This window comes from Hyperolius riggenbachi, chromosome 6 (assembly GCF_040937935.1).
Source record: "Hyperolius riggenbachi isolate aHypRig1 chromosome 6, aHypRig1.pri, whole genome shotgun sequence".
Lineage (NCBI taxonomy): Eukaryota > Metazoa > Chordata > Amphibia > Anura > Hyperoliidae > Hyperolius > Hyperolius riggenbachi.
This window is the reverse complement of record NC_090651.1, coordinates 264364227-264391590: the sequence shown is the minus strand read 5'-3', so window position 1 is coordinate 264391590 and position 27364 is coordinate 264364227. Positions and strand designations below refer to the sequence as shown.

The 27364-nt window shown below is 40.3% G+C and overlaps 1 protein-coding gene across 11 annotated transcripts in view; it reads right to left on the bottom strand.

Moving 5' to 3' along the window:
• Nucleotides 1-27364, bottom strand: part of NCAM1 (neural cell adhesion molecule 1) — a 485915-nt gene that overhangs the window by 84420 nt on the left and 374131 nt on the right. For all 11 annotated transcript variants that reach the window (XM_068240756.1, XM_068240758.1, XM_068240757.1 and 8 more), the window contains 5 exons: nt 22946-23096; nt 13681-13865; nt 12558-12654; nt 8111-8281; nt 5028-5159 (listed from right to left, as the gene is read on the bottom strand). In XM_068240756.1, coding sequence (XP_068096857.1) covers nt 5028-5159; nt 8111-8281; nt 12558-12654; nt 13681-13865; nt 22946-23096 — 736 coding nt within the window. The remainder of the gene's footprint in view (nt 1-5027; nt 5160-8110; nt 8282-12557; nt 12655-13680; nt 13866-22945; nt 23097-27364) is intronic.

The following is a 27364-nucleotide window of genomic DNA, read 5'->3' as shown; positions in this document are numbered from 1 at the left end:
CAGACAAATCAAAAAGAACGGATGAGCTCAAATTAAATATGAGAACACACTGTGCAATGGAGTCAGATGAAAATTAAAACAGAATTTGAAAATAATGAGAATGATTCGATAGCCTTCAGTTTCGGTTACATTATGTGCCAATAAGCGGCCCCAACAGTATTCTTAATAAAGTGTTTAGAAAAATGCTGATCTGCGTTCATTAAGACATCTACTTTGTAATGCAGGCTTTGAATTTAGTCTATTAACATCAAAATATTTCAGCATAGCTATTCATTTGAATATTAGGGTGAGTGCTATCATGGAGAGAATGCAGTTTGCTTCAGCTGTCTATTTTTTTTTAAAGTGGACCTGAACTCTTGCACAGGACAAAAGGAAAACAGAGAAATGCACCCTGTATGTATTTAGAGAGATTAGCCTGTCTAATTCCCAATCATCTGTGTCTAATCACAAGTTGTAATTTGATCTCTCCCCTGTGTCAGCTAACTGCCACGGCAGATAAGCTTATTTGAAAGCACAGGATGTTAAGCAGAAAGTAGAAACACTGTAGATGTATTGGAGGCTTTCTATCAGCTGTAATAAAGAAATGTTTTTCTCTAATGGTTATTATGCTGTTGAGTATCTTCTAAAGCAAAGTGGAAGTTCTGAGTTCAGGTCCGCTTTAAAACTGAAAAGTCTGAAAAGCAATGAAGTACTCTAACTCATGCTAACCAATGAGAAATGAATACTTAATAAGCACAGTCCTAGAAAGTGCATGCTGGTTTACAGTCATCTGTTCTGCGCTGCAGCACATGCTATGAAATTCAACTTGATTAAAGGGATTCAATAAAACATCACAGTGAAGATGAAGTTTTTTAGCTTGCAGTAATTCGGTACAATATGGACCCCCTAAAGTCTGCAGCAAATGCAGCTGTGAATGCATTAAATTCACATATTGTGTGTCTAGTGAAAAAAGAGATTATGTTATCCATCGAGCAAATGTCCTGGCTCACATTTGACACTTCCATTAGAGTCACAATCCAGAGCTAGGTTTAATTAGGTGACTCTGCACTCACTGCCCAATATCTGTCGCTGAGAGAAAAGAATGTAAAAAGAAGCTATAATAATTACAAGCTATCTGGAGAAGTCATTTGACCACTCGGTTACCCTTCTCACTGAGTAGCCAGACAAAGTCCGATGCATACTCCTTTTTCATAAGGTGCCATTAGATCCAGTATGACTATGTACTGATAAGGGTACATAGTCAACCTGAATACTGATGAAGGTATTTACAATGTCTTCTTAACCCTGTACCCCAGTAGCAGAAAAACAATTGGTGGTGGCTATTGAAAATTGTTCCTGGAACTAGGCCTTAAAGTGTAACTGTTGGGCATAAAATCAAAAATCGATTTTTTTTCTTTATCTGGTAAACAAGTAATAAGGATGCTAAGCAGGCAATCCAAAAGTTAAAAATCACTATCACTTTTCTTGTTGATAAATGGTCATTCCCTTTTTTACCAGACTCTTATTTGATCCACACAAAGGAAGTTCCAGGGCATGCTGGGTTATCCTTTTTTGCTTCTCTACTTTCCCCTCAGATTTAACTAATGCAGCCTGATTGGCTGTAGCCTCTTTCCCTCCTGTTTTCCTCTCCCAGACCTTTGTTCCTCTCTGATTGGTCAATATTTCTCATGCTGAGACAATGCACTTTCTATTGCAGAGCTCGGTGGGAGTGCCTGAAGACTGGGGGGGGGTTGGGCAATGCATACACAATCGGGCAGAGGAGAATAAGGGAAGAAATTACATCAGGATTGGCTTCAAAATAGACACACTAAAAATAGAGAATTTTAAGAAGGATTTTCTCTTTTTTTTACTGTAGGAAAATCACTAAAATCAAATTGTTGACAGTGCAATACATATGTTATTTAAGTACAGCAAGTATTTATCTACTTATATATGTGTTTTTTGTGATAGTATGGCTGACAGCTTCACTTTAATTCCCCCGGTGCCAGAAATCACTGTTTGAAAAGGTCACATTTTCAGACAAGCTTTCTGAAATGCTCCCTCCTATCACACTTCCATTCCATCCTCTTAGTGGATCCGAGATGAAAAAACTAACTTTAGCAAGTAACTTGTTTATATATCTTATCTAAAGTTAGTCTACACAGCAAATCTAGCTGCAAACAGCTTCAACAGTATATGATTATTTCTTCCTGTGATACGAGAGCAGTCATATTTTGGTTGTCATCATTGCACACAGGCAAGCTGCTCTGCATCTCCACCATTCAGTCTGTGAAAACTCCATTCCTCACCCCTTCGTCCCCTTGTCTCTGAAATCTCTGGCTGATAATGCCTCCTCGTCCTCCTTTGGGAAAAACCTCCTCCTCCCCAGACTGAGCTCCCAATGAGCACTTGCTACATGGGACTCAGAATGCCTAGGTGCTGGAGAAGCTGTGGGTCAGGCTTGTTTAGTTTATAGGGAATTAGGGTATTAAAACAATAAAAAAAAAGTATTTGGCTTGGGGAATGACCTATAAACTATATGTAAGGGGCACAATTATGCAAGGAGTAAAAGTTCTTCTCGGATCCACTTTAAGGTGAGAGAATGGGGTGGAGAAGAGGAGGGAATGGGAGGGTGATAGGACTCCTGGACAAAGCGCGCAATTTGGGTGCATAGCGTGTTTGGAAATTTGGGTGCCATCTTGCCTCAGTTTAGGTCTAAATAATACAGCCCTTAAGAGTAAGGTAGATGGATATTTCATATTGAAATAAATGTGCCTTCATCTTATTTTTAATTAAGAAAGCCACTTTAATTAGTGGTGAAATTTCCTCTAGGATACTTAGCATGAACCCTTTTAGAACATTTTAAATAAATCTTAGATTTTTTCCTAAGTATTGTTTGAAGTCCTAAATCTTCCCTCATAATTTTTAACCCCACTAATTCAGTGCTGGAACCCTCTAAGCAAGTCCATTAAGAGCTTGTTGGATTTGCTCTTCTAACTACGTTCCCTTACATGTACAAGTGTGACTGCACTGCACCTTCACAAGTCCTGTCTGTGTCCGTGCAGTACTGCAGAACCACCTGAGCATATCTTTTCCCCCTGTTCACAAGCGGCTACAGGCTACTGCGCTGGGAGGACTTGAGCAGGCGCAGTGCAGTGGCACTCATACATGGAGGGGAGCGCAGCAATGAATTAGACGAAGTTCCCGACGAGCTGCGGTTGGGTTCAGGAGGACATGAGAAGTCTCTGGATCATCCTTGGTAAGTATTCACTGTGCTTATTTTCCTTCTCACAGCTTTACTTAAAGAGACACTGTAACATCAAAAAGTTCCCCTGGGGGGTACTCACCTCGGGAGGGGGAAGCCACAGGGTCCCAATGAGGCTTCCCACGCTGTCCTCTGTCCCACAGGGGTCTCGCTGCAGCCCTCCGAACAGAAGCCCGACAAATCCGCCAGCTTGTTCAATATTTACCTTTCCAGGCTCCAGCGGGGGCGCTGTTGTGGCTTTCGGCTCCGAAGTAGACGGAAATACCCGATCTTAGTCGGGTCGCCTGCGCAGGAGCCGGGAAGGTAAATATTTACATTGCCGCTGTTCGGAGGGCTGCAGCGAGACCCCCGAGGGATGGAGGATGGTGTGGGAAGCCTCATTGGGACCCTGTGGCTTCCCCCTCCCGAGATGAGTACCCCCCAGGGGAACTTTTTGATGTTACAGGTTTTCTTTAAAAATGTTCATTTGATTTTGTACTATTTCCACTAGCTTACATTCTAACCTGAATAAATGACAACATTCACAGAGGAAAAAAACTACAGCTTATAACTGGGAATTTTCATTGAATCCCTTTTTCTGTTCTGCTGTCCCGTTATTGTAGAAATGATTATATTTTCTGAAACAGGTTTAAAAGGTTTTACCGGTACAATTTAAATGAACAAATGACATACAGTATGTTTCAACAGAAATAGTTACAGACAAGAGAAATTATTACAGACAAGAGAAATGATTACAGACAAGAGATTTGTAACTTGTACATATGAATTGTTCTTTTCATTGTTACAAAAGCATCAAGTACATTTAAAGCATTTGACAGTCAAGATCTCCAGCCATGATCAATAGTTAATTTGTAAAAGTTCTCCAGAAATGACTGAAACAACTTTTTGCTTATATTTTTCTATGACCCTGTCCCTGATGTCATTGTGGTGTGTCTGCCAATGGCTAGAAAGGACACACGTAAAGTAACTATCTAAGGGCAGTGAAAGACGACCCCTGCAAGTCTTTCTGTGATACATAAGAAAATGTATTGAGCTTTTAGTATGTCATTTATCAAGCTCCGTATAAATGTCAAAAATAAAATAATAAACATTATATTCATATTATATGGGGAAACTTAAATATTTGTATGGAAAACACAAGGACATTCAGGAATTCGGTACTTCATACAGTAACTTGGTTAGATGCTCATCAAACAATCAAATTTTCCTTCACACCAGCTAATGATTAAGGCTGCTTTCAAGTGCATTGCGTCTTGGCATAGGTGCAAGTTATTCCTTGACTGCCATTTCCACCCCACATCCTTGAGGTTACCCCCTACTGCCTGCCACAAGCTGAATCAGGCAGTTACTAAACAACAAGGAAAATGGAAAACGGACAAGTACACACTTGAAACAGCTGTCAAGAGGCAACACATAATGACATAAACATGCAACTGATTAAAGCAACTCATTAATCTTGGCTGTAGATTATAATCCTCATTTGGACAGGAAGGTCCACTCAAACCTTTCTAATTTACTCCTATTACTTACTGTATGATGCTGAGTAATAATATAAATAAATAAATAATAATAATAATAAAATCCATTATGGTGTTACCTTTTTGTTCAGTTTTTTTCCCCCAACAATATATTCAAAAGAAAAATGCATAGCTGTCGCTTATCAAGTGATATATTTACATTCAATATATTTTAAGCTTTAGAAAAAAGTAATAATAACCACTAACAAAACTTGTAATGAGAACATGTTGGAAGTAGGAGGCTAAGAATTGCCAAATGTACTTACGAACTGGCTGGGTCACAAATGGATATACTGCAGATGACTCGCCAATCCCCTTGCCATTGATAGCTGACAGTTTCACAACGTAAGAGGTTTCAGGCTTGAGGCCAGTTATTGTAAGAGAACCTTCTGAACTCTCTGCAAACACAACAACATTGAGACTTAATGGATGTGACGAGGTTACAGCTAGAGCACTTTATTACAGTATATATATATTTCTGTGTCCTAAACCACCAATTCTGTGAAAATCACCATGTTTTAGTGAAGATGGACTAAAGAAACCAAAAATCCCTGTAATACACTTATGCGTTTGAATGCCTTGTTTTTGTATTTAGATTTAAGCATGAAGTGTAAATTTAATGTAAACTTTTTGGTCCCTTTTTGCCTTCTTCACTAAAACCTGTTTGTTCTCCCTCAGGTTGTAATGCTCTTTCCTGAACCCCACTTCCTTAGAGACTAAAGGTGGCCACACATGTTACAATTTTTCTGTTTGATTTTACCCCAATTAATGATTGGCTGCACCGAAAAACTGATAGGTTTTTTTTTAGTTTTCCATTGAGAAACCCAACCTAATTTCTCATTTTTCAAATTTTTTTGAGACTGGACATGTTGGAAAATTCAGATCAACTTTACTGAGAATTAGTATGGTGTGTGATGGATTGTCAACTCGTATTCATCCAGAATATATTGTATATAACTACCGTGTTTCCACTAAAGTACGACATCCCCTGAGAATAAAACCTAGCAGGAATTTCAAGAATGCTTGAAATGTAAGACATCCTCCAAATTTAAGCCCGAGCAGCAGCCCACATGACACCAGCAAGTCACGCTCAATACAAAGCCTGAATACAGGAGAGCAGCAGTATAATGGGAGTTCTACAGTCCTGTATATGTGTGTCAGGCAATTTGTGTTTTTGTTGGAGCCAGCCCTCCTGATCTGTTGTGTGATAAGCATCAGCAGCACTTCACCTTTTCACCTCTTCCCAGGACACACACACACAGCTTATCCTATGCTCTGAGGAGCCTGACAGTTCTCTGCCTGCAAGAAATAGACTCTTACCCACACGATCAGGAGAATTAATTTCTTGTAATTGAGAGCCAATATCTGCAAACCATAAGCTCTGTATGTTGCACATGGCATACAGTATGTACATTTTGTATAGGAAAGCTACCAGTGTTTGACAAAAAATAAGACATCTTCTGAAAATAAGCCCTAGCCCATCTTGTATTAAGTACATACCAAGTGATGAATGGAATTATGAAAGTGTGTATATGATAAAAAGAGTATGCTTTGGTATGTAGTGTGAACATAATATATATGGAATTGTGTTTTATTTGTAGACGTAACATAATATGTAACTGTGTTGTACTTGGCTAATTTTTGTAATTAATAAACAGAAATCATTGAGTGCTTGTAGCAAAATAAAGTGTAGTCAATGTCATTGTAAGTAGCAATGTGGTGTTCAATGGTAAATGTAATGCTAAACAACAAATGCTGATCCTCAAATGACAAGTGAAGGAGCACCCAATGAAGAGGATGGTGTGCCTAGACCCCTACCCCATGGCCTCCAGAGGCAAACCAGTCAATTCGTGAAGAATGGGTCGGCACTACCAATATAACACTAAAAATCTTTTATTGCATCAAAAGCAAGACGGCAGTGACAGGTGTGGTTTCAGGCCGATGTGTCCTTTCTGAAACTGCAAAAGCCAAGTCAAGAAATTATTTTGTATTGATTCAATTGATCCTTTAACACTAATCAAGTTTTTACAAGAATACTAGGGAAGGCTACTTAGTGGTAGGATTTAATAATCAAATAAATAAAATAGTGGGGAGAAAAATAATAATAATATATATATATATATACTATATATATATATATATATATATATATATATATATATATATATATATATATGGGATTTTTTTCATAGTTGGACGGCATGGGGATGACTTTTAGGACTCCCAGGATGTTCAAGGACATAACTGGTAATCACTAGAGCCACAGTATGTTGCTTTACTCTGATGTGATCTTAATCGATCAATAAAACAGCAAAGATTTTATCTTAAAGCGCTATTGTCACCATAAAAATCAAACTTCTACAGCAACTGGTCTGAGTGTATTAAGTGATAAAGATGCTAATCCTGCATTCAAAACTTTCAAAACGTTTTCTGCTGTTATGATTTGGAGTTATCATATACCTTAGGAGCACTGGCCCTTTAGTAGTCGTGCCAAAGAATTGCATGCTGGGGGTTCTTTTTATCTATAATATATTCCTCCTCTTCCCTTTATTTCCCTGTCTGCTGCTTATCTGAAACCTGATCCCCTACTCAGTTGTGTTTACAAGCAAGGCTGAGGTGACTCAGTGGTTGGAGGAGACAAGAAAAAAAGTAAAGGGCAGAAATGACATCACGAGTTAGCCTTTACTGTGGGCAAAAGACATGGTTCCCACCAGGAACAGAGTTCTCGTCATTTACTACATAACATTCACTGAAATCAAAACGTGGACAGTACAATGCATGTGTTATGTAAGTAGATCAAGTATTTATCTACTTATATATGTGTTTTTTTCCCTGGAATAGTATGGCTGATCCTACTGCTTTAATGTCACTCATACAGGGATAATTGGAGATGGAATTGTTGTTGTTTTTTTTTTTGCTTTTTTTAAAGTTTTCTTGCTTCTTATTCTGTCTTCTTCAGCTCTTCCCTTTACCTTTATCACTTAATTACTGGGTCTGTTCTCTTCTCTGTAATCTTGTGTTGCTAAATGTCAGAAGGATGGACTATCAGTTACAGCATCATTATGTTATTTTCCTTTTGGAATAATGAGCCCAGATGTGAACATTATTATCATGTCATCTGTTGTTTTTTAATTGAATCTTCTTGTTTTGGCTGTAATTGTACTGCAATTTATGCTACTTGAGCATATGCTCTTTTCAATACAATTTGATGTAGTAAAAAACAATATCCACACTATGCAACAGGTAAATCATTTCATTACAGGCATGCAATTTAGTATAATTTCCAGTCTAAGTTCAGGGGCTAGAATAATGAAAACAAAATCTGCAGTATAAAAATAATGTAAATTACCATCTCGGGCACTGAAATTGGCAGTGTGCCATGTTTCTGCTGTTGCCAGTCTCCACTCTGCCTTGTACTTGAGAATGGGCACTCCACCAGTTGAATCTGGTTCTTCAAACTCAACCATAGCTGTGCTGGAGTAAGATTCCACCCTGAGAATGTTCGGTGATGATGGGGTCTCTGTGAAATCAGAACAAGAACATTGGTGGTAACGGCTTTACTTCTAAAACAAGAACCAAAACTTTGTTACACTGGAAATGATCTGAACTGGACTTGGCTGATCCTGCATACTCACACCGGCTGACATGCCAAACTCACTTACCTGTTTACACATTGTAAAAATCTTACCTCGTCCTGATTTACATCTTAACCACTCTGCAACCGCCTAACGCCAACCGGCGGCGTCAAGAGCGGTGGGCGGAGATTAGCAGGGAATGCTCGCATGCATATGCGACCATTGCCTGCCAAGACACAGAGCTGAGCTCTGTGTTCAGCACAAGCTTTAAAAAAAAGCCTTTGTTTACATTGTACAGCATTGTGATCTCCTTCAGCGCTATATGGGGGACAGCTCTGTCACTGAGCTGTCCCCTCGAGTGTCTCACAAAGTCATCGCCTCTAATAGGTTACAAAGCCTGCAGCAGCGATTAGAGCCCACCAACAGAAAGCTCTGTTAGTGGGCAGAAAAGGGTGGGGGATTAATTTGTGTGCTGAGTTGTATGGCCCTGCAGCAAGTTGTTAAAGCTGCAGTGACCTGAATTGTAAAAACTAGCCTGGTCACTGGGGGGATGGGGGGGGGTGTAATTCTGTGGTCCTTAAGTGGTTAACTGCTGGAAAGGTACTCTACCACTGTGGATTTTTTTTAAATTCCTCTATGGAGCGAGTGAGCAGGAACATTACTTGAGCACATTCCCAATGTGCTCTGTGGCAGAAGACTGTGATATCATGGCCTAGCCTAAGCATCACTGGAAGGACAGAGTAACATACCAATATAAAGCAATATATATAGATATAAGAGGCATTTCTGACACTAAAACCAGGATAATTAAGGTAAAAATAGGGATTCTTTAGCAATTTATTACATTTTACTATGTGTCATTATGGATCCTCTTTAAGTAATTATACAGTGGCTTGCAAAAGTATTCGGCCCCCTTGACGTTTTCCACATTTTGTCACATTACTGCCACAAACATAAATCAATGTTATTGGTATTCCACGTGAAAGACCAATACAAAGTGGTGTACATGTGAGAAGTGGAACAAAAATCATACATGATTCCAAACATTTTTTACAAATCAATAACTGCAAAGTGGGGTGTGCGTAATTATTCGGCCCCCTGAGTCAATACTTTGTAGAACCACCTTCTGCTACAATTACAGCTGCCAGTCTTTTAGGGTATGTCTCTACCAGCTTTGCACATATAGAGACTGAAATCCTTGCCCATTCTTCTTATCAAAACAGCTCCAGCTCAGTCAGATTAGATGGACAGCATTTGTGAACAGCAGTTTTCAGATCTTGCCACAGATTCTCAATTGGATTTAGATCTGGACTTTGACTGGGCCATTCTAACACATAGATATGTTTTGTTTTAAACCTTTCAATTGTTGCCCTGACTTTATGTTTAGGGTAATTGTCCTGCTGGAAGGTGAACCTCCGCCCCAGTCTCAAGTCTTTTGCAGTCTCCAATACGTTTTCTTCCAAGTTTGCCCTGTATTTGGCTCCATCCATCTTCCCATCAACTCTGACCAGCTTCCCTGTCCCTGCTGAAGAGATGCACCTCCCGAGCATGATGCTGCCACCACCATATTTGACAGTGGGGATGGTGTGTTCAGAGTGATGTGCAGTGTTAGTTTTCCTCCACATATAGCGTTTTTCATTTTGGCCAAAAAGTTCAATTTTGGTCTCATCTGACCAGAGCACCTTCTTCCACATGGTTGCTGTGTCCCCCACATGGCTTGTGGCAAACTGCAAACGGGACTTCTTATGCTTTCTGTTACCAATGCCTTTCTTCTTGCCACTCTTCCATAAAGGCCAACTTTGTACAGTGCATGACTAATAGTTATCCCATGGACAGAGTCTCCCACCTGAGCTGTAGATCTCTGCAGCTCGTCCAGAGTCACCATGGGCCTCTTGACTGCATTTCTGATCAGCGCTCTCCTTGTTCGGCCTGTGAGTTTAGGTGGATGGCCTTGTCTTGTTAAGTTTAAAGTTGTGCCATACTCCTTCCATTTCTGAATGATCGCTTGAACAGTGCTCCGTGGGATGTTCAAGGCTTTGGAAATCTTTTTGTAGCCTTAGCCTGCTTTAAATTTCTCAATAACTTGATCCTTGATCTGTCTTGTGTGTTCTTTGGACTTCAAGGTGTTGTTGCTCCCAATATTCTGTTAGACAACCTCTGAGGCCCTCACAGAGCAGCTGTATTTGTACTGGGATTAGATTACACACAGGTGCACTCTATTTAGTCATTAGCACTCATCAGGCAATGTCTATAGGCAACTGACTGCACTCAGATCAAAGTGGGCCGAATAATTATGCACATACCACTTTGCAGTTATTTATTTGTAAAAAACGTTTGTAATCATGTATGATCACTGTTCCACTTCTCATGTGTACACCACTTTGTGTTGGTCTTTCATGTGGAATTCCAATAAAATTGATTCATGTTTGTGGCAGTAATATGACAAAATGTGGAAAACTTTAAGGGGGCCGAATACTTTTGCAACCCACTGTAACTGTGGCCATCATTAGATTTTAGAACTTTAGACTTTGGGGGGGAGGGGGGTTCCTTCTGCGTTATGATCTGTCACAACTTAACCACTTTCCGTCCGCCTAATGCAGGATTGTGGCGGGACAGCGCCTCTCTTAGGTCTTAGCAATGCCATATGGCGTCATGTCGCGAGGAGCAAGATTTGACGGGAGCTCACGCTTACATGAGCGTGAGCTCCCGTCACTGTGCACATCATACGTACAGAGTATAGTCTTGTCACTTAACCGTCCCTCGGAGGGGCTCACAATCTAATCCCTACCATAGACATATGTGTATGTATGTATAGTGTAGTGTATGTATCGTAGCATAAGGACAATGGGGGGGGGGGGGGTGTTAAAAATAACTTGCAAAAATGTAGGTCTTTTTTAATGAATAATAAAAAATAAAAAAATAGCAGCGGCAATCAAATACCACCAAAAGAAAGCTCTATTTGTGAAAATAAAAGAAAAAAAGGTAAAATTCATTTGTGTGTTCAGTTGTATGACCAAGCAATAAACCGTTAAAGTTGTGAAGTTGTAAACTGGCCTGGTCACTAGGGAGGTATAAACCTATGGGGCTCAAGAGGTTAATCACTCTTGCGCTAAAAACAACTTTTACATTTTTTATTACATCTTCTGCATATCATGTGCAGCCGATGTGGTTTTTACCCTATATGCTGTCATTTAAAAAATGTTAAATTCATAAATTATTATATTAACTATTGGCACATTTATATATTTTACACTAATGACTCAGGACTTGTGCTCTATAAAGAAATGTGCTGCATGTGTACTCAAGCCTGCTGGACATATGGGCCTCAATTCATAAAGGCTGTTACCGCATGAGAAGCTGACATTACCGACCTGGGAGATAAATTACCGACTTGGCTGTAGTTACCGCTAACACATGTCAGTAAATTGTCAGCAAATGCCAATTCATAAAGCCTTCAACAAGCGGTAAGCCTGGTGGTAGTAACCGACACCTCTAGTGAAGTGTTAACAAGTTACTGACAGCTCTGATGAATGCAAAGTGCAGAGAGCCGAAGTCTGTTTGAGTCATCTGTGGACAGAGCCAGAGAGCCGTCTGTGTGAGTCATTTGAGCAGGCAGGGGAAGACTGTGTGGGTCATCTGTCTGAGTCATCTGTGGAGAGAGCCAGAGAGCCATCTGTGTGAGTCATTTGAGCAGGCAGGGAAAGACTGTGTGAGTCATCTGTCTGAGTCATCTGTGGAGAGATGTTTTTTCCATAGCAGTGCATTGGGAAGAAGATTTCAGTTAAAACGCGTTAAGTGTGATAGATGCCATAGGAAAACATGGGCATTACTTTGAAAATCAGTTTTCTTTCCGTTTTAACTGAGAGCAACTGATTAAGTGTGAAAGGGCCCTAACACCTCATGCACAAATCAAACAGGCCATCAGATTGAAGTATAAAGCACATCCCAACCACTGCATGTAAGAGAGAGGACGTAAACTGCTCAACACACCTAAACATCAAAGATGAGATGTGGACCTGTTGCTGCAGCACATGGGCATTTGGGAGAACACAAAGGTGTGCTAGAGCCCATAAACAGGAAACAAATGTAACTTGTATATATTATAAGAGAAAGACAAACCATGATGTTCCTGTGCTACCCCACACCAACACCAACATATCTGCATTATTGTTCAAATAAACGAAACTGGACAAGGAGGTAAAACTGAGGCTGTATACTAACCTGCTTGCACCAAAATGAACTCAGAAGACTCTTGACCAACACTGTTGACAGCTGTACAATTGTAGTTTCCAAAATCACTTTCAGAGTCCGGGTTGATCTGTTAAAAGAAACAAGAGCTATTTACCCGTACAGCTTCAGCATGAAAAATATCAGTTAAAGGGAACCTGAAGCAAGGAAGATTATTTAAAATAAACATATGATGTAGCTGCAAATGAATATTATATGCTAACTTCACCATCAGTTCCTCTCAGAATCTCACCATTTTCTTCTTACAGTGATCCCTTCCAGTTCTGACAATACTTTGTCAGAACTGAATTATACCAGTTGCTGTCAGTTATATATCGGCAGCTGTCAGTTGCAACGGAATATGCAAGGTAATGTCCATGGTTCCCTATGGCTCAAGTGGGTGATATTACAGTTTAACAGTGTGCTGACCAGGAAGCTGTTAGGGAGTAATGGCCATTTTTAAAATGGAGGATGGAGAAATCCATTGATCACAGTGGACAAATGGGACACAGGAGAGGAGAAAGAGATTGAGTAGTAGACAGAAGGTAAGTCTGACCTGTGTATGGTTATTTTGACTTTTTATTTTCAGTTCAGGTTCTCTTTAAGAGGAACTCCAGTGAAAATAATGTAATAAAAAAAGTGCTTACTTTTTACAATAATTATGTATAAATAATTTAGTCAATGTTTTCCCGTTGTTAAATCTTTTCTCTCCCTGATTTACATTCTGACTTGTATTACATGGTGACATTTTTACTGCTGGCAGGTGATGTCAGTAGAAGGAGGTCCTGCTTGCTTGTTTTTGGCAGTTGGAAACAGCTGTTATTTCCCACAATGCAACAAAGCTCCCACAGTGTGATGTCAGAACCCCGGGGCTCACATGACACAATGACCACAATATCAGCCATACAGAGCCACCTGATGATCCCTTTGAGAAAATGAATAGATTTTTACATGGGAAATGGGATATCAGCTACTGATTGGGATGAAGTTCAATTCTTGGTTACGGTTTCTCTTAACGTAAAGTAAAATATAAATGTAATAAGCTACATATTCTAATAATGCTGTATGCAGTCTAGAAATTGTTAATAGAGAATGTATGATTTCATGCCATCTGTACCTCAAGGCTGCTGGCCAAGGGAGTGCTGTGGATCTTGATGTTTGAGAAGTTGGAGCTTGGCAGAAGCTGTCCATCTCTGAGCCAGGACACTCTAGCAGCAGGATAAGCAAGGACCTCACAAGTGATGTTAACAGGGTTCCCCTCCCATGTATAAACCACCACAGGGCCCTTAATCTTGGGAGCATCTACAAAAAGAGGGACAATTATATTTTGAGAAGCATTCACAACATAAACAATACAAGATCAATGAATATTACATATTATACAGAAATTCAAACAAACAGTATCTTGTTCATTCCAAATGTACTCTGCTTTAACCTGATTGCTCTTGCCAATAATGCTTATATCTACAGTATTGTTAAAGTTAATTTCAAGTTGGTTTTGGAGAGTATAACAATGTAAATAAAAGTAAAATCATTTTAGACCAAATCAATGTTTACACATTAGGCATAAATGGACCTGTATATAATTACAAGAAGTAATGCTCCTTGGTTTGCCTGTATTTATCAGTTAACATTGTGTTCTCTGGCTCAAAAACCGCTTACTAAGCCATTGAGGCCGGTAAGTCAGTAAGGACCAAGAACACAGGGGACCAAGAACACAGGCATAGCTAACGCTTTCCCTATCTCCAGCAGCTCTCTCCCTGCTCTCACTCACTCAGCAGCCTCAGAATGAGCCTAAGATGTCTGCTGTGCTAGCGTTTTTATAGGGGGCGGGGGGCTAGTCCGGGAGGGAGGGTATGCTAATTGGCTGCCATGTGTCTGCTTACTGTGAGGTAAGGGGTCAAAGTTTGGCAGTTCAAACACGCCATGCATTCGCTTGCTGATGCGAACACGCATTATTTGCTGGGGGCCCGTCCGCCGCCGAACCGTTCGGGCCATCTCTACTATTTAGACTCTTCAACCAGATCTATCAGCCACATCTATACAAGGCAATGAGTGCCAAATTTTGATCGCTACAGGAATCACTGAGAAAATTGCAGTACTTCCATGATTCCAAAATCCAAAAGTGATATCCGAATCGCTCTAATGTGCGAAGCAGAAAAGCTGTGAATCAAAATGATAGGAGGTAATTTTTGCCTGCTTTTGTGTATATGCAAGGGAAAAGTTATTTTAAGTGCACGTATAAGGAACACAATTACCAGTGGCGTTCCTACCATTGGGCGGAGGGGTAGGCAGAGCAGGAGGTGAAGTAGCGCTATAAGGAGGGGCAGCGGCAGGGATGGGGGAAATATCCCCCCTCCCTCACCTGGGTCCCCTCCTTCAGCGCTCTCTACCTCCAAAATGCGGCAAACAGGCAGGCCGGGCGGGTGGGCTAGGAGGAGAATAACTCACCTCACTTCCGCGTTCCAGCCATTGGAGCGCTGCATCGCCGTCACGTGCCACTTCTCCGTCTTCAATGCCGCCCACTGTGCTTTCTTATGAGTGTAAGCACAGTAACCTGCATTGAAGACGCAGAAGTGGCATGTGACGGCGACGCAGCGTTCCTACAGCTGGAGCGCGGAAGTGAGGTGAGTTATTCTCCTTCTAGCACGCCCGCCCTGCCTGTTTGCCACATTTTGGAGATAGAGAGCGCTGAATGAGGGGACCCAGGTGAGGGAGGGGGGATATTTCCCCCCTCCCCACTGCTGTCTCCGCTTGCCCCTCCTTATAGCGCTGCCCACCCCGCCTGGGCCACTATACTGGGGGCCACTATACTATCTACACTGGGGGCAGCTATACGGGGGGGCCACTATACTGGGGGCAGCTATACTGGGGGCCACTCTACTACTTACACTGGGGGCAGCTATGCTGGGGTCTGGGGCCACTATGCTGGGGGCCACTATACTAGTTATACTGGGGGCAACTGTACTAGCTATACTGGAGGCCACTATATTACCTACACTGGGGGCCGCTATACTGGGGGCCACTATTCAAGTTACACTGGGGGCAGCTATGCTGGGGGCATATATACTACCTACACCGGGGACCACTATACTACCTACACTGGGGGCCACTATACTACCTACACTGGGGGCAGCTATACTACTTATACTGGGGGCCACTATACTAGCTATACTGGGCACCACTATACTAGCTATACTGGGGGCCACTATACTAGCTATACTGGGGACCACTATACTAGCTATACTGGGGGCAACAGCTATACAACCTATACTGGGGGCAACTTTATTATGTAAAATGGCGTCCAAAGCCCTGCTCTGGAGACTTTGAGTCTGCAGTGCAGGGCTTCGGGCACCACTTTCCTGTAGCCCTGCTCTCAGCGCAGGAGTTTCAGTTGCTGGCTGCAGAAGATCGTGGGAGCTGCACGCCAGGCAGAGGCTGGAACAGGAGGTCTGCTGCAGGTGAGTAAATGTTTTTTTTTTAATTTATATTAGCAGGTGTATTTGCTGGTCAGGTCTGCCACATGATTGCATGTATATTCTGGTCATATCTGCCACATGATTCCATGTATTTTCTGGTCATATCTGCCGCATGATTGAACATATTTTCTGGTCAAATCTGCCACATGATTGAACATATTTTCTGGTCAAATCTGCCGACATGATTGCTTGTATTTTCTGGTCAAATCTGCCGCATGATTGAACATATTTTCTGGTCATATCTGCCGCATGATTGAACATATTTTCTGGTCATATCTGCCGCATGATTGAACATATTTTCTGGTCAAATCTACCGACATGATTGCACGTATTTTCTGGTCAAATCTGCCACATGATTGCATGCATTTTCTGGTCAAATCTGCCGACATGATTGCTTGTATTTTCTGGTCAAATCTTCCACATGATTGCATGTATTTTCTTGTCAAATCTGCCAACATGATTGCACGTATTTTCTGGTCAAATCTTCCACATGATTGCATGTATTTTATGGTCAAATCTGCCGACATGATTGCACGTATTTTCTGGTCAAATCTTCCACATGATTGCATGTATTTTCTGGGCAAATCTGCCAGATGATTGCAAGTATTTTCTGCTCAAATCTTCCACATGATTGAACTATTTTCTGGTCAATTCTGCCATGTGATTAAACGTATTTTCTGGTCAAATCTGCTGACATGATTGCACGTATTTTCTAGTCAAATCTGCCGACATGATTGCACGTATTTTCTAGTCAAATCTGCCGACATGATTAAACTATTTTCTGGTCAAATATGCCGCATGATTGAACGTGTTTTCTGGTCAAATTTGCCACATGATTGAACGAGTTTTTTGGTCAAATCTGCCGATATGATTGAACGTATTTTCTGGGCAAATCTGCTCACATTATGTGTATTTTCTTGAGAAAACATGCACAATTATGTGAATTTTCTGGTGAAAGGGTCACCAAAACTTGGGCCCACTGTCGGGAACCCGAGGTGAGAATAATATTAAGGCTGCCATATTTAACTCCTTTTAAGCAATACCAGTTGCCTGGCTGCCGTGCTGGTCCTCTGCCTCTAATTCTTTCAACCATAGACCATGAATAAGCATACAGCAGGTCAGGGGTTTCTGACAATATTGTCAGAACTGACAAGATTAGCTGCATGCTTGTTTCTGGTGTAATTCAGTTCACTACTGCAGCCAAATAGATTAGCAGGGCTGCCAGGCAACTAGTATTGTTTAAAAGGAAATAAATATGGCAGCCTCCATATCACTCTCACCTTGGGTTCACTTTAAATTACAGATAGCTCCGCCCTCATCCGGTCATGGCCACGCTCATTTCTTTGCTGCTGCGCGAGACTCTCGCCACAGGTTATGGCCATGCCCCTTTTTTGTGTGTGGTGGGGTGTCTTTTAATACCCAGCAGCGGGTGTCAGATGCTCTAGGTATGCCACTGACAATTACCACAATGTTTATATTAGTCTAATGTCAGTGAATCATGACATACTTATAGTGACAAAACTCGATCTAATGCTTGTGTGTATTGTTCTTACTATACTGGAATTTTGAACTGTACATAATGGTAAAATGTAAAGAAAATCAGCTGAACAGCAGGAGACAGAGGATCTAGCCAAATATGTAGAGATTGCAGGTCTTTTATTTATGAAAGCCAGGTGCCTTATGGAAGCCATTTATTGCATCAGTCAGCCCCTTGTATAATTACTTATACTAGCATTTATTTTTAGTAAATTGGACAAATTATTTTATGTAAAGGTTAATTACTCCTAGCACTTTGCCATTTTAAATCTTCAAACCCACAAGGAAATTACTCGAATGTGTCCCGTTAAAGAGAAATAAGTTAACATAAAACATATGTGCCATGAAAAAAGCCAGATGCAAGGTCCTGTCACCATAAGCGATAAATACAGGACCACAGATGGATTTAATCAGTTTTGCCTTTACCTTCATGTACTATTTAATTGGAGTGCTTTGGCCTTATTTAATCAGCCAATCAGTAATCATCCTTTATTGCTCTGACTTTTCGACACTGATTAAGGGTAAAATGTGACTGGTTGCAATATTCACAGTTCCTGGTTCTCCTTGATTATCGCAAAGTCTAGGAGCTAAATATTTGTCCCTGAAATATGTCTCTGGAAATGCCCTAGGGATTCCCTTTAGGAGCAGCTGATAAATTATATATTTATCATGTGGTTCCTAGGCTTTGTACAGACCCATAGTTAGATCATGCAAAAGTAGTGTAAAAAAAGTAATACCACTGATGGCAACCAATGCAGTTCGAAAAATAAATTAAAATGATACTGTACTAGAGACAGACAAGATAGATATTTCCAAGGAAATGTATGTATACCCCTGCTGTTACTAAACTATTAATTCCAAATTGTATGTGCTGCCATTATTTCTAGAGCTGTCTCTTAATGCATTGTTTTATACTTCCCAGTGACTTCATTATTGCCCGAGGAAGCAGGTTTATTTACCTACAAAACATGTCAAACAAGTGGAGTGTGCTGACTATTTTTATCAATGATTGGGAGACAAGTCCACCACCAATTTTTAGGCTGTTTTTAATGTATTTTACCTTTCCTGTCACCTTTGTTTCATAATATTCAGTAATGCAGTTCGAAAAGGAGGCCCTATACATACAATGCACCTGAAACTATCATTAATAAAGTGTAATGTCCGGATGAGGATCTAGGTCCATAACAATAACCTCTATGTGTCCAGGTACTCACACCTCTTGTTATGTGAATTGTAAAAATTTACAACTCCAAAGAGATCATTAACTTAAGTACGCAAGCAGGAAATTATGTAACAATTCACTGTATAAACAAATGATAAAATCCAGTCTTAAATGATTAAAATACCAATATGTTACACTATGGTGCAGAAGGGGCCTATATGCAATTCACTTTTTTTTCCTACATTTTGTCCTAGGTAAAAATGTTTTATCCTCTCTTTAAAATAACTTTTCAGCATTTTGCAATTAAAAAAGTACCAAAAGTAGTAGAAAAGTACTATCAAAATTAGTTTGTGTATTTGCTTGCTTGCTGGGAGTATAAAACATATTTTATTGACAAGGTGTGAAAATATCAACTTGTAGAGAACTAAGGAGAAAAGGTGAATTGCATATGGCCCTTAACTTTTTTTCCCCTGAGTTTTCTCATAGGAGATAATTTATCATCTTCTATTTAAAATAATTTTGCAGCAAATCCTGGGTGTGGGCAGAGAGTCTGGAAGTGGGCGGTCCTCACAGGTGCATATTTGCTGCAGTGTAGCAGGAAGTAGGCCTCATCCTCAAGACCTCATGGTCACATTGTCTGCACAGTCTCTCCTCCCGGGGCTTCCATGTCTGTCTGTGGCGCCCTGTCTCTGTCTCCAGGCTTTGGGCACTCAGACGGTACAGACTCAGGGTCTGTCTTTGTGGTGGTGTAGCCTCTCCAGATATGGAGCCATTGTGTACTCCCTCTGTAATGATTGGTAGACAGTGAGTTTCTTGGAATTCTTTATGCCACTTCTCCATTCCTCTATGTATCATTCCTTCCAGCTTTCTATAGTCCCTTTTATTTGGGCTTTTGTCAGCCTGTGTTGGTGGTCTTGGCTGGGCTGGCTGCTGATGCTTTGCTTGAGAGCGCGTGGTATGGCCTCGCCCCCCTGGCTTAGTGAGTCTTTATGGTGGTAAGTGCTAGGATTGCTGCTCTGTATATGCACCCAGTTTCCTATTTTCTGAGTGATAGGCGTGCAGCACGTTACAAGGCAGAATTCCATGCACTGCCTTTCATTACTATATCCCTGCCTTGTAACAATGCATAGTGCTGCCTGTCTGAGTCGGATACATCATTATGAATCATGGCAGGGTGAGAAATCTTGCCCTATATGCATACTGCCAATCTGACAACTGCTGTGGGCCGTAAGCCACCAGGCAATGTAGTGGGGGGTTACCTATATCTCTACACTTATAGCAATTTATCATCTCAAAACTGATATAACTATGATCAGGGTTGATAGGGAGACCTACTAACATGAAAAGCTCTGCTCACCTGGGAAACCACAACGGCAAATAAAACCCACTAGCCAGCGATCAATCAGCTGCAGCTACTCTTTAACACAATTGCTGGATGATTGACCCACTTTCACTTGTAAATGCTGTTTCCACTTTCTGAATGAGTAGAGATTTGCATGCTAGGAATATTATCCACTAAACCCTGACTATTATCATGTCAGCCCCCCCACCTCTCTTCCCCTTGGGGTTTACTCACTAAGTGGTCCAGTTGATGCAGGTAATGCTTAGATCAATAGCTATGGGTGTCCAACCTAAGTGGGGCATACCCATAGCTAGATGCAATTGATCTGAACATCGCCTGTAACTGGACCCCAGAGAAGGTAAACCCCAATTAAACAGCACATATTTATAAGAGTGTCAAAGCACACTGAGGTCTTCCAACGCCAGGCAATCTTGGAGATCCTTCAGCAAGTGTTTCCCTGTCTTCAGAAACAGGAGTTGGTAACTTCCCCATGTATACTCAAAATAATGTCTAAACTACGATGCCACGGGTGATGGTGATGTGGCAATCCAAATGAGGTAGAAGATGTCTTACTCCCATCCATCTGCATTGAGAGATCTGTCCGTGGGTGGCTAGAGTTACTTAGTCTGTTCACTTAGGCAGGGCCCTTTTCTTTCGCATTTTTAAATAATTTGTAATATACTCTCAATGACCTGGGTGTGCAGCAGTGCCAGACACCACAATGACAAAAAAAATGATAATTACCACATCATGTTTTTGTCAGATCGCTGTCACAGATACCTCCACCATTACAAAGATTTATAAATCTGATTGGTACTTTGTGGTAACATGAGGTCTACTGACATATGATAAAAATGTTCCTAAGTGTGTATGAGACAGGAAAATAAATGTGTGTGGAAGTTTGCTGGATAACCTCGGAGCCCAAATTACACTCAAATTTAAACAGAGAGAGGCTAAGCAGATGCAGAGCTGATGAAGATGGGAATACATAACCCATCTGGCTTTGTGTCTGCATCAACCACAACCATAGAGAATGAGAAAATCAACATAAGTGATACATAATAATCACTGCCCTTCCATAATCAACCAGTATTTAGGCAGGCGGTCCTGCACTGGGATTCTGGAGCTTTGGTAGTGATGACAAATGTCCTCTGTGTTCAGAAACAGATTATAAGGTGCTGAAACGTTCATCCTGAGCAATGTAAGCAGAAGTCTTATATTAGACAAATGCTAATGTGGCTTTCAAATGGGAAATTCTGGAATTACGGACTGCCTGCTATTAGGTATAGTTTTTTTTTCCTTCCAGCTGTATAATCACCCGATTAAAATGCCAATGAGATCTGTAGGAATTTGTCCATTTACTGACAGTTTTAAGCCTTTGACGGACATCAGGCTCTGCGCCAAAATCTGCTCAAGTTTTCTTTCAGCGGCCAATTGGAAACACATTACAAGTTCTTTCATGTGGCTATGGGCAATATCCCGTTAGTGCAGTAATTACGGTCTACTGCCTGGATGCAGAATGACCCCATTAAAATGAAATGTTACACTGAGTGAATGGCTGCAGATTCATATGCTCTGAATGACTGCTCACCAATTTCAATAAAATCCTAGGAGAACGCAGCGATACCAAGGTTTGGGAATACTAAGAAAAACGCTTTTACTCTCTCTTGTCCCGTCACAGCAGTGATAGCATTACATGCACAGTGCGCTATGATGCCACTACAGTAGCAAAAACATTCCTTATGCATACACACTGGTGCACTTTTCATGAACATAAATAGGCTTTTAATGACCCTTTATTAAATGGCCTGAAATCTCTGCAAGGAAAACAGCAATGCCCTTATCTATCTATCTATCTATCTATCTATCTATCTATCTATCTATCTCTATCTCTATCTCTATCTATCTAATCTAAACATTTTTTAACTATATCCACTTTGAACTTCACACTACATGGCACCATTGGTAGAGAGTATGTTAAAAAATAATACCTGGGGCCAGCATTAGGTACTGTAATTCTGAACAAGATAGTTATGAACATAGAAGATTGGTGTTTGGCTACATAGATACAGGATGTGCAAGAATCAGATCCCTTCACAATGCCTGGATGATCAGTTACACAGACTTGTTAGTAAAATATGGTTGTTCATCAACAGATTATGAAAATGTATAGAAGAGCATAATGCATAAGCAATAGGAAGGCAGAGAAGATACACCTCAAATGTATGTGTATCCTGCTCAAAAGAAAAGTCAGCACCTAAATTATTATTTAGGATACAATTTAACTTATAATATAGCGATATTTAGCCAAAGAGCACCTGAAAGTCTATCAGTTTACCCCTATTGAATAGGTAAACTTACATTTTTATACATGATAGGGAGAAATGGCAACACATCCAAAACCAGGCTGCATCTGAATGACTTAACAGCAAGAGGTGTGCACAGATATTGCATCTGAAACAGGTGCTACAAATTTCCTATTGGAAGAGATGACCTCACTGTGGTGGAAGGGTGTAGCGTGATATTTTTTGCATGCAAACTGTTTTGGAAGCTTACATCTTCCATTCATTTCAGATGCAATTTAAGAGGCTCTGCACACCTCTTGCTGTTAAGTTTCCACCTACTGCTTGCAATTAAAACATTTTGGTTGTTTTCAAGATGGACAGTGTCCCATTCGAAGAATTTCACCAATCAACATAAAACCTGATCAACAGAAAGCATCATTTTTATTGACTCAATGCACATTTATTGTAGCTGCGTTTGTGCACTTGTGGCATTAGTGGAACATTATTACTGGTAGGGATACTGCTATTTTTATGCCTTATGGAAAACACAATAAATAGAAGTAAAATAGAGCACTTACACTGGACTTCAAAGTACATGGCTTGTGTGTCCTGTCCGATGGTGTTAGTGGCAACGCAGAAATATTCACCAGCATCAGTATACTGGATGTCCTTCAGCGTCAGAGAGGACATCCTCATATGTTCTTTAACCACTATACGCCCATCCAACGTCTGCAGGTAGGAGAAATATTTTAACTTACATGAACAATTATCAAAAGCAACATTAATACAAAGTGCTGTAAAAGAATCTCATATCTAAAGGCTAAGGCCACAACAAAAGAATATTATGAAAACAATAAACCTAGAAAATGTTTAAAATGTGATTCCTACTAAAGTACATCTCTGTCTCTTAACAGGAGAACTTGTAAATGTAGCTGACGAAAAATGTCAAGTTTGAACGCAACAAAATACCACTTTACTGCCTACCGGCAAGGGATTCCCATCATGTGAGTTGAACATAATAATATATTATTGTATCTAGACAGAGTAAATAATATTACATAAGAGTAAGTAATATTAACAATTCATTGGCAGTTAGTAGCATTTTAGAATAACTGAATTGTGGTATGCTTCTGATAAATAAAAGGCTGGTACTATCTTGGATATATTCTGATCAATCCCAAACAGTGTAGATCAGCTGAGGCATGCCTCCACAAAACAATCCACACTCTTGTTCCTATGCCTCTTCCTAGAAGAGCTTGTGTCCCATAGTCCTTTGCAGATGCTGAGGGAACATCTCCAGTATTCCTAGCAATATTCCTGGGAACAAGGCACAGCTGAGGCTACCTGTCATTTTACCTAATAGTACATAAAATCGCCCACATCCCATGTTCTATATACAAAGGTGTAGCCCTGTCAGACAATGCAACTGCTTTGGGTCTCAGTAACTGAACTGCGAGGCAAGGCTTTTGGAAACCGAATGACTTAAGCTTCTTCCACACGCCTGACTTTAGTTGGCTGAGGCCAATAATGACCGCCTCAGTCGACAACCAGACTCGTGTATGGCACCCGGCGACTCCCGATGCCCAACCCATGATCAATCCGTCAAATGGATCTACCCTACCCCAGTGACGCTACTCCCACCACAGATCCCATTATTTGCGCCGCTCCCTTGCCCACTGAGTGACACTAGTCATCTCTCTGTCATACGCCCATATAGCAACACAGTGCGTCATCAGCTACACAGCTGATGCGTGTGTGCACCATGGATCAGTGCTGTTACCCAAGAAGATCAGGTCCTGATCCCCGATGGGCGACATTAGTCGTGAATGTGTACGAGCCCTAAAATAAATAGCTGGTGACAATTTTTAGTCAAGATAATGGCAGTATATACAATTTAAGAACCTCTACAACTTTACACCTCTACCTTTATAGGATTCCTTACTATTAAATAGATGTACATTGTAATTTAGGACTGTAGTGGGGGCCAGGTCAATAGGAAATGTCCTATTCATTGGCCACCACTGCTTAGAGAGCTATAGGAAGCTAACTAGAAAACAATGAATTTAGTAGCCAAGGTGCTAACAAATAGGTAAAAGAGATCACATGTGTAAAATGAACAGATACCTTTCTAAATGATGAACATTTATTATGTCTGATAACTTTTCTACTGCCATGTGGGACAATAACCACTTTGATAGTTCAACTACTTTTGAAGTTATTTATCACAGTCCATAAGTTCTACAGGCCAAAGTCTTACTTAATTAAGACGAGGAAAAGTAATATGTACTCACAGCAACCCGGTCAGTCTTTTCTTTCTCTATAACTTGCTTCAATTACAACATGCTGATACCATAAAGGTACCATCAACTGGCAAATGACTGTAAACTGTTTAGCAATCTAATCTAATTATACCTCAAGCTAATGTGCTGTAACCATTCTGAAATAGAAAGTGATTGCAAATTACATTTTTATGGCTTCCTAAATTGGGAGTAATTGACAGTCATATGTTGTTTCTTTTGAGCTCTTTCTCCTGTCCTTACAGTACTGAAAAGAGGTAAGCAAGGAATCTTGCACACGGTACATTACAATGCTGCATTGTACAATGAGCTTATAACATTACTGATGCTTTGTATGATTTTTTAAAATCAATACAAAATGTAAGTCTTATCTTACGGAAATCTCTGAGGCCGGTTTCACACTGCCAACTGGCAGTAAAAATGTGTTGCGGTGCGAAGAACTAAAAATAGCCATCGGGGTTTACCGCAATGAGTGGTAATCACCCTTCTGGCTGCAAGTTAAGCAGGAAGTGGGGCTCTCTAGCACTCAGTCACTGTGGCTGAAAATCAATTTGCGCGGATGTGTATTGAAGTAATATGCTTCTGCGCATTCACGCCGCAATGTGAACATCAAAAAATAGAAAAGAAAGCTGTCTAACCATAATCACCAGAAATAGAAAGCTGTGACCCCATAGACTTACATGACTTCTGGTTCACCGCACGGCACTGCGCATTTTACACAACAACGCGCTATTGCTTTTGTGGCAAATCAGGCAGTTATGGGGGATAGTGTCACACTGCACACGGTATGAAATGCCCTATAGGCTTTCATTGGTGTAGCATTACCCTGTAGCAAAACAGGGTAATGTAATGCACTAGTGTGAATGGGGCCTGATTGTAGAGTTGTGGGGTCATGCTCTCAAAAGTACCCACCTTTTCCTGATGAAAAAAAATGTAATTCCATATATTTACAGCACCACTTGCTGATAATGTCAGTGGGTATTGTGGTTTGGAATCACAGCTTGCTTTTGCAATCACTTTATTTCACGAATTGCCTCCTAATCCACTAAGTAATGCAAATAAAATCAAAGTGGCAGTTCTGGTACTTAAGGGCATTTAAACAAGTAAAATCAATTCATGTTACTAGTTAGACAGGCCACAATCATATATAAGGGTTGCCAGTCCTTTAAAATGTTTAAGCAAGTCACAAATGTGGCAATCACAGTCTGATCTCCACTCACTATTGTTATTCCTGAACAAAATCCGAGTAGTGATAAATAAAAAACAATTGAACACTCAATTCCAATCAAATCTCAGCAGTTTATTTGTGAGACAGAACCAAAGCAGTATAGAAATCTATCAGCAAACAAAGTGGCCAAAGAATTCACAGGTTTATTGTTTTCCTCTTTTGGGTAGACATTGCTGTAAACATTGTGAACCAGCAGGCTGCCATACTGACGACATGCTTTAGAAACAAACCAATGCTGAGATGCTAGTATGTTTGTGGTGAAACGTTTACATTTTCACACATAAACGGCTTAGCACTGACTTGTTAGAATGTAGATTTGTATGTATCGTTGTTGTACTTATCATGATGAAGCACTCTGCCATTAATAATATTTCCAACATTTGTATAGCGCTTTTTTCCTGTAGGACTCAAAGCGCTTGAAAGCTGCAGCCATTAGGGGCACACTCAGTAGCAGTGTTAGGGAGTGTTGCCCAAGGACTCCTTACTGAAGAGGTACTGGCTTACTGAATAGGAAGAGAACAGATTCAAACCCTGGTCCCCTATGTCAGATGTGGTGTCCTTAAAGGAAACATAAGGTGAAATTAAACTGATGAAATAAACAATTGTATATATCCTCATTCTGTTTAAAAAAGTTTTTTATTTTGTTTTTTAGATATCCCATTTTTATTTTATATTTAAATCCACTTTTAAAGTTTTTACTGTTTCATTGCCTTTGCTCGATGACATATTCATTGAATTATGTCTGAGCTAAAATCTGTGAACTACTGACCCTTTGTATCTCTTTTCTGCTCTCAGAAGCCATTTTCTTCCAGGAAAGTGTTTTAGGCCGGTAATTCCTTTTCAGTGAGGGTTACACTGTAGCCCTCCCCAGTCCAGACCCTGATAGAGACTATCCCTTACATGTCTGATGTTTAATTCTTTCAGGCAGAGAAAGAAAAAAAAAAGCTAGTACACTATAAACATAATGTAGGGCTATGGGCTGCACACAAATATTGCATAAGTGTGTGATTCGTAAAATATAATTTTATGTGCATTTTAAAATCACACAGCTATTTCCTTTTATCCACATAATGCAATCAGATGTAATCAAATGTCAATTAATGTTTCCTATGGATCCACAAAGGCATGCATTTTTGTCAAGCTTGTTTGTAAAAATAAACATAGTAATGTATTTGTTCTCTCTTGTCGAAAAGGCAGCTTATTAAAAATGCAAATGCATTAAAAACACATGAAAAATGCAACCGCAAATGCATAAAAAACACAAATCTAAAAACGCAAATGTAGAGAAAAAGCAGAAACACACATGCAAAAAAGTGTCCACATGGACAAGCGCGCTACCAGCCTGGCAGGTCTACAGAGAACTCTTCACAGTTACATTCCAAATGAATGTAGGTAGAAAAAAACAAAGTCTTGAAGTATTCCAAATGAATAAACACTACATTATTTATTCTATGCCTTACTGTGCCAAGTAT